Below are 11,148 nucleotides of genomic sequence, written 5' to 3'. Positions count from 1 at the left end.
TGTTGGGTGCTACCACCATTACTAAATCAACCATAGATTAATCATAATCACTTTATTATTCAAAACAAACCGTATATATGAGATTAATTAGAGCTGTAAAAATATACTTCATCCATCTATAACGTCTGAAAACCCACAAAATTTTTATCATCGACAAGAGAAAGAATTGTAACACAAATTGGATCGAATGATTTTTCTTTTATTTAATGCTTAAATACCTTTTTTTTCTCATTTTCGTAATGGTAATGTTTGTTGTGGATGGTCCTCATCTTGACAGAATGTTTTAAATGGTCCTCATTTTTTACCGAATGTTTAATAGGGTTCTCATTTTCATAATTCGTGTTTGTGACATCGTTTAAATCATTAACGGAGCATTATACAAGTGGCACATAACACATCCTAATACAAATCGTGCCATTGTACAATGCTCTGTTAATGATTTAAACGGTGTCACAGAAAAAAAAAACCAAGTAAAACATGAATTACAAAAATAAAGATAATTATGAAAAATGAGGACTAAAAAGGTATTTAAACCTTTATTTTATTAGTTTAGTATGTATGGCTCGTATAGATCAGCATTTTATTCATAAGAATGAAATTAAATGGTTGTTTAGTATAATAAATATTTTTAATATAATTAAAAAATTATAATTATAATTTAGTACAATAGTTATAATTATAATGATTAATTATATTATTTATTAACGAAATTTAAATAAAAGCAATAAAATTATAACTTTTATATTAAAATTGTAATTATTTTATTATAATAAAAACTAAATATGTCAATACTTATTATTTTAAGTTAAGTATATATTCTACGACTAATAATTAATTTTTAAAATATATATTATAGTATATATTTATTTGTATATTATAGAGTGATTTAAATTTTAAAAATATATTTTATTTTAATTTTTTAAGTTATCTTCTCAACCGAATGTGATTCAATCAGAGCAATCCAGTTAATAATTCTGTATAAGATAACATTTATCTTACAAAAATTTAAAAAAAAAGTATAATATTTCTTTTCATAAATGCATCTTTAAATTAACTCTAAAATATAATATTATATGAAATTTTAATAAGAATATATATATATATATATATATATATATATATATATATATATATATATATATTACTATATTACTATATTACTATATTATTATGACTAATATCTTATATTAAAACTACATAGCATGTTTCTCGGTATTATTTCTTTTATGATATCTCTAAGTTTAATATAGAACCTTATCATATTAACAATTTAATAAAATAATAAATATAATAATTTTGAATAAACAGTTTAATAATCCAGTAGCTACATGTATAATAGTTTTAGAAGTTCAATGAATAAATGCGCAACATCTTTTTTATAACTCGAAGTAATACATTGTAACAATTTTTATAACTCAAACAAACATGTGTAAGACTCTTAAATATGTCATGTTATATTTACAACAATAATTTGTAAATAGATACCCTTCTATAATTATATAATTATTAATTAACTTTTATTAAAAATATGTACTACCCAATTATATATGTTATTTAGTTATATATATAATGAGAAATTGTATGGGTTTTATTTCATGGTCTTTTTATATTCCTTTTCTTAGATTAAAAATCTTATTCACTTTTAATAACTTCATTGAAATTTAGATGTTGCAATGTATATATGTCCACACTCTTCACTCAAATAGAATAAATCAATCAAAATATAAATAAAGGCACTTAAAAGACAGCAATATATTAAGAAAAGAAATTCACATTTATTTTGGGATTTACTTCTCATGTTATAAAAGAAGTTGGGTGTTTTTTTATTGGAATACATTCCAAACTCTTTTTCTTTTCCATTCCTTTTACTTTATTGCTTAAGAGAAAAATTAAGAGAATGTTAGTTTTTTCTTTTAAAGTTCTTATTATATTTGTTTTTTCCACTTCCGAGAGGATGTCATTATTTTCTCTGTGGACTAGAGAGAATGGTATATAATTTTGTTTCTTTAATAAAATTAAATTATTTGTCTATTATCTCTTTTGTTCCTTTTATTTTAGTTGTAAATACTTGTGATAGTGAATATAGTGTGGTAGTATGGAAGCAAGTCTCTGAAAGTTTTGGTTAGGAAAGACTTGGTATTTAAGTGTGTCCATTAGTGACTCACCTCTCTTTCTTGAGAATTATCTGGTGGTGCAGTGGTTCATGGTATGTCTTCATTGTTCCAATAGACATTATTATTCATAATGAGAAGTGCATAAGTCACTTTTAAAGTCATGGCAACAAAATATGAGCTGGAAAAGTTCAATGGAAATAATTTCTTATTGCGGAAACTGAAGATGAAGACAATTTTGAGAAAATACAACTATCTAGCAGCGATTGAAGAAAAACCTGTCCATGGACATCACAAATCAAAAGTGAAAGGAAATGAATGATAATGCTATTGCAAATTTGCACTTAGTATTGACAAATGCAATTTTATTCAGCATTGTGGAGAAGACTATAGCAAAGGAGGTTTGAGATATTATCATCAAATTGTATGAGGTTAAATCACTTCAACGACTTCTTCAAAATAAAATCGTGCACACAAAAGTACGACTTAACCCCTTTTATAAAATTCCAAGTAAGCTACTTATCTCCCATTTCACTCAACAAAAAACATCTACATTTAAAAGTAATAAGAAAATAGTAAAACTAAAAAACAAATAAAAGTGGTCACCAACAAAATCATCCATAAAAATGATAATTTACATTCAACTATTTTATCAAATGATTTTATTTTATTTTATTTGATATTTTATAAGAACAATATTTTTTCAAACCCCTTACTAGAGTAAATATATGAATAATTCTAACCTTATTTCTAAACAAATGATGAGTTTATTTAAGTTAGAACTAGTTATAAAACATGAAAATAAAAATAAGATTATTTGTTAGAAAATCCCGACCTAGCCTGAAGACGGCCTGACCCGGATGACGGTCAAGGCAGGTCGGATTGACGTCCTAGACGTGTCGACTTCAAGTCGATGACGAAAAGTTTAATAATATATTTTTCATATTTAAGAAAAAAGTTGATGGGTGGATCTTGGTCTAGAGAGTAGTTTTTGTGAGATTTTTAATCTTGTAAACTTCTTTAATTGGAGCTTTTTTGTTCTGCAAGTTTTATTGGCTCTATTCCACCGGGGTCATGGTCTAACCCTATGAGTCAGGCTAAATTGACAGCTCTATTAACAACTATAAGTTAATGTAAAAACTTGTAGTGAAAGAAGTTGGCTAGCATTTACAATATTTGGATCATTAAGAGAATTAAAGTCCTTATAAGAATATTAGAGAAAGGGACGATGCAAAGGTTTTTATATAGTCCAGCCAAATTTTTTTGCCACTATAATCGTTAGGCCTTAGTTTTCTTTTTGCGTTTTATGAATGATAAAAGAAATACATATCTAACACCTCTATTAACAAAACCAGTTACACATCTTCACACTCTTTTTGCATCGTAAAACAAACATAATTTATGTTCGATGAAGTTATGAAATCTACTTAAGAATAATGTTACGTAGGAGTATTGACAAGCCATCTCTAACACAACGTAACCATTTGAGAAATTCACACAATAGCTGAAAAATGAGAAATAAATTTTTAATAACAAACGATGAATTAATAACACAATTTGAGAAAATCTATTGTAATTAACTCATATTAATAATAAAAAGTCAATTAATAGGAAAATTTTGTAACTTTTACCAAGTTTAACTAGTTCAGGAATAGTTTAACGATCCAAATTATGCGTTCATGGTCTATGACCTAATGTTTAACTGCAAAAACAAGTCGTTTTCATGAAGAAAAAGAAAAAAATCATTGTTATTGGTAGAATAGTAGCCATTGACATTAGTTAAAGAAGCTGACCAAACGAAAGAAACTAAGGAAGGGATTAACAGTTACGATGCATTGAAAATATCTGAAATATTTGCTTAATTGTTTTTTTCTTTTCAAACTTTTGAGTGATTAAAATATTTTTTAATTGGTAAGACTAAAACCGGAGTTTTCACTCCAAAATTTAAATACTACAAGTATAGTTAATTATTTCTAATTTTACTTAAATATTAATGCAATAACTTTATTTCAACTAATTATTATATTTTTAAATTAAAGGATATATATATATAGAGAGAGAGAGAAACGTGTAAATAAATAATTCATAAATTAGTGGGAAAAGTATTGATTTATTGTTTTGGTGATGGACTATTGAAGGGTTTGGTTAATGTCTTGGTGATCTTTCTCTTGACCAATGGGCTTTAATTTCAATTGGGCTTTTATTGAAAGGAGTTTGTGACTAACCCTTCTCACATCTATTCTATATATAGACTTCATCATTATGTTTATTATTCATCATTAGTATGATGTTTGTGACTTTCACCACCATTTCTCTATCATCAAAGTTACACATTTCAAATCTCAACATTCACAATAAATATATATATATATATATATATATATATATATATATATATATATATATATATATATATATATATATATATATATAATGATTCTCTATTAACTTACCTTAATTGTTCTTCATCCATTCCCATCTCTCTTCAATCATGTCTTTCCTTTAATTTCAGTAATAATTATTTTGATTAAAATATATCTCCACTTTCTTGTACCTTTTCATTGCCATTACGTGGGGTCGATTTTATTTTATTTTTAACTTTATTGATTGTTGGATCAACTCAACCAAAGTTGATATTTGATTCAATGTTGGTGGAGAAAATCACACACAAATAAGACAAAAAATATAATTCCCAACAAAGTGCATCTTTAAAAACAATAATGAACTTTTTTTTAGATAATTGTTATCAAATGATAATATATCACCAAAAAAATTAAGTCCCCGAAAGATTTCTTTTTCTTTCTACCCTCTCTTATATATTCTCATATATTTAGGTCTAGGACCTTCTCTTTTTTGCCCAAAAAAAATCATGTATTTTATATCCTCCATTTATAACTATAATTGTTTTAAGTTCATACATATTAAGAAAATGATAATTGGTATGTTGGTACATTAAAACACCCATATTTAATGAGTTTGGAAGATGTTAACAGTGTAGTAAAACATAATAAATGTTATTTTAAAACGAAGCGAACGTAATCAAAGTTGCAAGTAATTTATAAACTTGGATATTTGTAGTTGTGTTAAAAAAATTATTTTATTAATTAAAATTCTTTGTCATTTTTGTTTAAATATCCTAATTTGATTTTTAATTTTGTTATTTGGAAATAGACATGTTATTTCAATCTTATCAGTTTAGCTTCTTCTTTCTAATCTCTTTTTAGTTGGCAAGTCAACTTGATGGGTGAAGACAACAATATAACAAATGTATTTTGGACACACAAGAACTTATACGAAAATATTCGAATTGATGAAATGCTTAAAATTTAATATACCATAAAAGAATTATATTAATTTCGAATTACTTTTGCTAATTGTTATATTATTTTTTAATTCTTTTTTTTTAAATTCACAACTGTTTCGTATTAATTTATTGTGCATGAGAACCTAGAATAAGTAATGACATATATCTTTATATAAAAAAAAATTACTATAATTGACATTCCCCCACTAAAATAATATTTCAACTTTGTCTTGAATCACAATTCTTTGAATTGTACGAGTTAAAAGCTCCTCAGATTCAACGAGTTAGGTTTAACTTTGACTCTTTGCATCCCCAAGTAGGAAACTCACTTTGAAGTTCTTAACAAAGAATCCAAACACCATAGAACACCCCTTTCTCTTTTCACATGTTTCCTTTTTCCTTCTTTGTTTATATTATTGTTGAAAATCTCAAACTAAAAATAAAACAAATTCACACTATATTACTAAATCAATAAGTTAAATTAAGTTTAAAGTTGAATTTTTTTTAATATAATTTATTGTAATTATTTTGTGTTTGAAAGTATAAGGAGAGAATGATGATTTTCCCTATGTTGTTTATAGGAAATAATTTGGTTGGTGCATAGACTTAGGTTTCGTCACTGTTAGGTATATCAGGAAGCAATTCGTTCACACCCTTTAAACATATGTATGTAGTTTGTGATTTGTCACCAACAGTTGTGACCTTACTCTTCACAAAAAATTTGATACAACTTTTTCTTGACATGATTGTGACAGGGTAGAATTAATTATTTGGCAAGGAAATTGAATGAATCAGATATATGATATATCTGGTCCAAACACGTCTCAATTGGATATGATTTTGAAAGAAAACAAAATACCAACGCAAAGGAAAAGAATGGGTCATCATCGTTATGGAAGGACAATCCAGAGAAAAACATTGGCCCTTAAATAAGATCAAATCTCACATTTCTCACCCTTTTATTATAATGTCAATGTGTTTTCAGACGAGAAAGTTTCACCGACAACAAACATTAATGAGATCTGAACTCAACTATATAAGATATTAATATTACTTTACAGAGGAGATGGTTTCATTAGGGAAAACAAACATTAATGAGACATGAACTCAACTAAATAAGACATTGACACCATTCTCAACCCAAAACTTTAAGACAATAGATATATGGGTCTTTATTCTTATATAATACTTTACTTTTTCATTTTTAACCAATATTCGACCTAGACTCACACTTGAATTTCTAAGAGTAAAAATAGTCACGTAGAGAATCAGTACCATTTTCTTTAACAGTTTCGTGTGGACACTTCTCTCTTATCAACCCTTCTATTATGCATACTTATCAATTATTCTATCATTCATCTCTAAATGGAAACAGAACATGACAATACCTGAACCTTCCAAGAATCCATACATATATAATACAACTTCATCTGCATTCTACAACTTATAATCAAATAATTTGAGATACTGGTTTTTTCCCCATCGCATTATTATGGTACACTTTTTTATGTACACGCTCATTTAAACTTCACATACAAAATCAATGCTAGAAAATAACACTCTAGGGAAAGAAAAGTAAGAAAAATAAGAAAAATTCTCTGGTATCAATAACCGAGGTAATTTGAGTGTACTAGTCTTTCACTTTCACCGTGTTAATTATGAGTCGTGGTGGTTCATTGAGAGAAGTGTCTGTGTCTGAGATGTGTTTAACAGCAAAAAGATTCAGCATTTGAGTTTCTCTTCTTTTGAAATTGAATTTTTGCAGTGAGCAATTGCGGCTTGAATGGCTGCTTGCAACTCTTCCATGGTACTGTCTCTAGCAGAAGAAGGGAGAGGTGTGGTTGTTGCAATCAAGAGACCACTGTTTGTTGGAGAAGTTCTCATTGATGCTGGTGCTGAATATTGTTCTCTCCAGCTCTGCTTATAATTTCTTGGAGTTACATTTCCTGAATAAGAATAACTCTGTCCACAACTGGGTCTAATCTTCTTCTCTCTTTCTCCTTTGAAAAGCATCTTCGGCTGAACCATTCTCAAGTACTTTTTGATTGCATGGATCACATCAAACCTCACCTTCTTCTTCTGCTTCACTTTATCTTCCTTGCTATCTCGGCACCCTTTGTGGCCCTTGGCTAATCCAAACAATGAAAATGTAAACTTGGACTTACCTTGTACCTTGTTTTTTCCCATGTTGTTGTTGTTGCTGGTGCTGTCTAAGGTGGTGCTGTTGCTGCTGCTGCTGCTGCTATCCTTAATGATGGGGTGGTTTTGGTGTTCTAATAAGCCTGTGATGGGGAGGGTGAAGCTTTCCATGGAATTGGTTGAAGAGCGAGGTGAAGAAGGGAGGTGTGAAAGGAGGTGCAGAGGGAGCAAGTGACCATGGAAGAAAATGTCATCAGCAGGAGATAAATCAAGTGCAATGGAAGATGGTTGAGCTTTGGAGTTATTATCTTGGGGGAATGTGTGGTGGAGGGAGATTGTGAAGGAGAATTCTTGAGAAGGGGAAGAGGGAGTTGAAGATTGTGGTGATGATGAAGCTTCTTCTTCTTCTTCTTCTTCTCTATTTTCTTGTTGCCATGATAACTGTGCTGGTGCTGCTTCAATTTGGTGCTGATGAGTCTCCATAAGAGTGAGGTTGGCTTGAAGGCTAACAAGATTTGATGCAATATCTGAAAATCTTGGTGTTTAGTCTTTTCTTTTTGGTAGGAAGAGAATTGAAAAAGCTTTGTGATCTTGTGTTGTGTGAGTGTCAAATAAACCTTTAGGAAGGTATAAAGGAATCAAAGAGAAGCAAAAGAAAGAGAAGGACTCTTTGTCAAACCGCATTTGGTCTTTTGACGATGTATTGTCTGAAATTACTCATAATTTTGTTTTTATCTTTAAAAGTTTAGAAAAAAAAAAGTATTTAAATTGTATTTGATCTCGACTTTTAAATGAGATATATCTTTATAGATTTACCGGAACATATTCATGACCGGTGTCATTCTTTTGCTTTATGCTACAAAAGTTGGTGTTACTTACAAGAGTTCTGTGTAATGCTATAGAATTGAACATCTTTTATTTCTGGTTTGATGCAAGTGTAAGTTACACTTTAAATAAAGTTATGAAAGTGGAGTGCTTAATAAAAAAAATTATAATTTTTTTATTTTAAAAAAATTAAATTGAATGTGTTATTAATATTTTATATAAAATATACTCGATGTAGTATCTTTTTAATGAATTCCCATAGATGTGAAAAAGAAAAAGAAAATGAATGAGTGGTGAGTGGTGTGTATAGAAAGGGTTGGATCCTTCTGAGGAGCAATTGGGGAAATAAGGTGAGAAAGAGCCAAATTTAGGCACCAGAACGTGATGGGATTGGCCACGCTGCATTTCACATCACACGTTATAGATCAAAACTGGCCTTTATTTTGTATATGTTATACACAAATTTGATTTTTTATTTACAATTATAGTTTATTTTAATTTTTATAGTTTCTTTTACTTAGTTGGATTTAAAGATTTCAAATAAAATCATTTTATTTTATTTTATTTATTAAATTAGTTTTAATCATTTAAAATATCATGTCTCAATCTAAAAGGTGTCATATATCAAATTCTTTAAAAATATTATGTGTTAAAATTTAAAACATGTTATATATTAAATTAGAAGAGATCTAAAATAAAAAAAATTCTAATTCTAATACCTGATATATTTCAAACAATGTTAAATTAACGAAAAGAATTAAATTAACTTTATTTTATTGAAACTCGAATGAGTATAGAAATCAAAATGAGTCATAAATCTAAATATAAAACAAATTCGTATTTTTGCAATTTACCAAATAAACATATATAATATTAGTTTGTTTTGTTTGTTATATACTTTTAAGTATTTACATGTAGTGCTTTATTGAGAAAAAAACGCAGCTCCTTTTTATTTTATTTATTGTTTCACATGTTTTTTTCTCTTTTTTCTTGGAACGGTTATATATATATATATATATATATATATATATATATATATATATATATATATATATATATATATATATATATATATATATATATATATATATATATATATATATATATATATATATATATATATCTCTTTATTCTCATAAAAATAACCTCTTCATATTTTAAAATCTTTCTATTACAATGAGAATGAATAGGTTTATGATATTTTTATGGGAATGAAAATTACTGTTTATAATAACTATTTATTTACATTAGACTTTTCTTTTTCTTTTAATTTAAAGTTAAATAGTAACCAACCAAACACGTTTATAAGAATATAGTTCTTGGATATAATAGTCTAAATAATAACATTCCCATAAATACAAAAAAATATGTGAAACAAAAGTTCTAGACTAATTTCGGTCTAGATTTCACACTTATTTTTAAAATTGTTTTTTATTTAATAACTAATTTAGTTCTTGTTTTTATACTTCAAAACCATAAAATATTATTGAGTGAGTAGATTAACAGATATAAAATTATTTCAGTTAGTATCATTCAAAAAAATTATATATTCTTGAATTATTCGGAACATTTTAGAAAGTATAATCCTACATGTGCACCAGAGTTACTATATTTGGGGATAAAGAAACTTATAGTTCATCCATTAATTTTTATTTTAACTATCATGCTTAATTTTTATTATATTAACAATATTCATAAAAGAGAGATTTCTGAAGTTCTATTACGTTTAACTTGGCTGTTTGAATTCAAACCAAATAATTAAGATCATTAATTTAGAGTAATAATTTCTTATTCAATAATCTATCAATAGCTTGCAGACCTATGAAATGAAAATAAATGTTAATAGTTATTTTGTTTATGTAAATGTGTGCAAGATGAATAAGTCATAGGTTTGATTATTCAAACACGTTTTTTCTTTTACTAATATTAGCACAAACATAATCAAACTACCTTTATTGACTAAAATTGGTTTCAACAGTACAAAACTATATTATAAACAAAATATGACAACTTACGTTTAACATTATGATTTTACTGATGAAATGAAATGAAACAAAACAAATAAAATTGAGTTAAATATGTTTTTTTTCCTTTCAATTTTAGTAAAATTTAAATTTAGTTTCTTTTTAAAAATTTTGACTAATTTAGTCATTCATTTTTAAAAATGTGGAAGTTTAATCTTTTTAACTAAATTTTGTTAAGTTTATCTGACGTTTCGAGCGCATTTTATAATAATATTTGAATTATTTACACTATTTGACACATTTTCGTTTCAATGTCAACTCAAATATTATCGTAAAATACGTTTAAAATGTCAAATAAACTTAACAAAATTTGGTAAAAATAACTAAATACACATATTTCTAAAAATAAATAACTAAATTAATATAAAGTTTCAAAAAATAACTAATTTCAAAATTCACTAAAAATTAAAGAAAAAAAAAACATATTTAACCCAATAAAATTTGTATACTACATTTTAAACACTATAATAAATTTTGATATCAATTTTATCCACAGTGCATTTAATTTCATTTTATGGCCTTACATCATCACACAGATTTATTCGTTCTATATTAAAGTTCACTCACACGTTAATATTATTAAACATGAAAATTTAATTTAATTTTGAGATACTTTTATAAATGAGTCGATTCTGATCTCTTTCAAAATATAACTTATACAGTAATATCATTTACTTCAATGATAATTTTTTTTTTAAATATTTTTTCCCTAAATTTAATTAACTTTTGCAAATAATAATAATAA

The 11,148-nt window shown here is 26.5% G+C and overlaps 1 protein-coding gene across 1 annotated transcript; it reads right to left on the bottom strand.

The window, feature by feature from the left end:
- Window positions 1–6,804: 6,804 nt before the first annotated feature.
- Window positions 6,805–8,282, bottom strand: LOC114193524 (BRI1 kinase inhibitor 1-like). The gene has a single exon (XM_028083355.1). It carries the CDS (start codon window positions 8,035–8,037, stop codon window positions 7,138–7,140), a length of 900 nt encoding a protein of 299 aa, XP_027939156.1. The 5' UTR covers window positions 8,038–8,282; the 3' UTR covers window positions 6,805–7,137.
- Between the last annotated feature and the right edge of the window lie 2,866 nt (window positions 8,283–11,148).

This window comes from Vigna unguiculata, chromosome 8, assembly GCF_004118075.2.
Source record: "Vigna unguiculata cultivar IT97K-499-35 chromosome 8, ASM411807v1, whole genome shotgun sequence".
Lineage (NCBI taxonomy): Eukaryota > Viridiplantae > Streptophyta > Magnoliopsida > Fabales > Fabaceae > Vigna > Vigna unguiculata.
This window is presented reverse-complemented; position numbering and strand designations above follow the sequence as displayed.

Coding starts and splice junctions, on each gene's coding strand:
- LOC114193524 (XM_028083355.1), bottom strand. CDS start 8,037: ATGGAGACTCATCAGCACCAAATTGAAGCAGCACCAGCACAGTTATCA.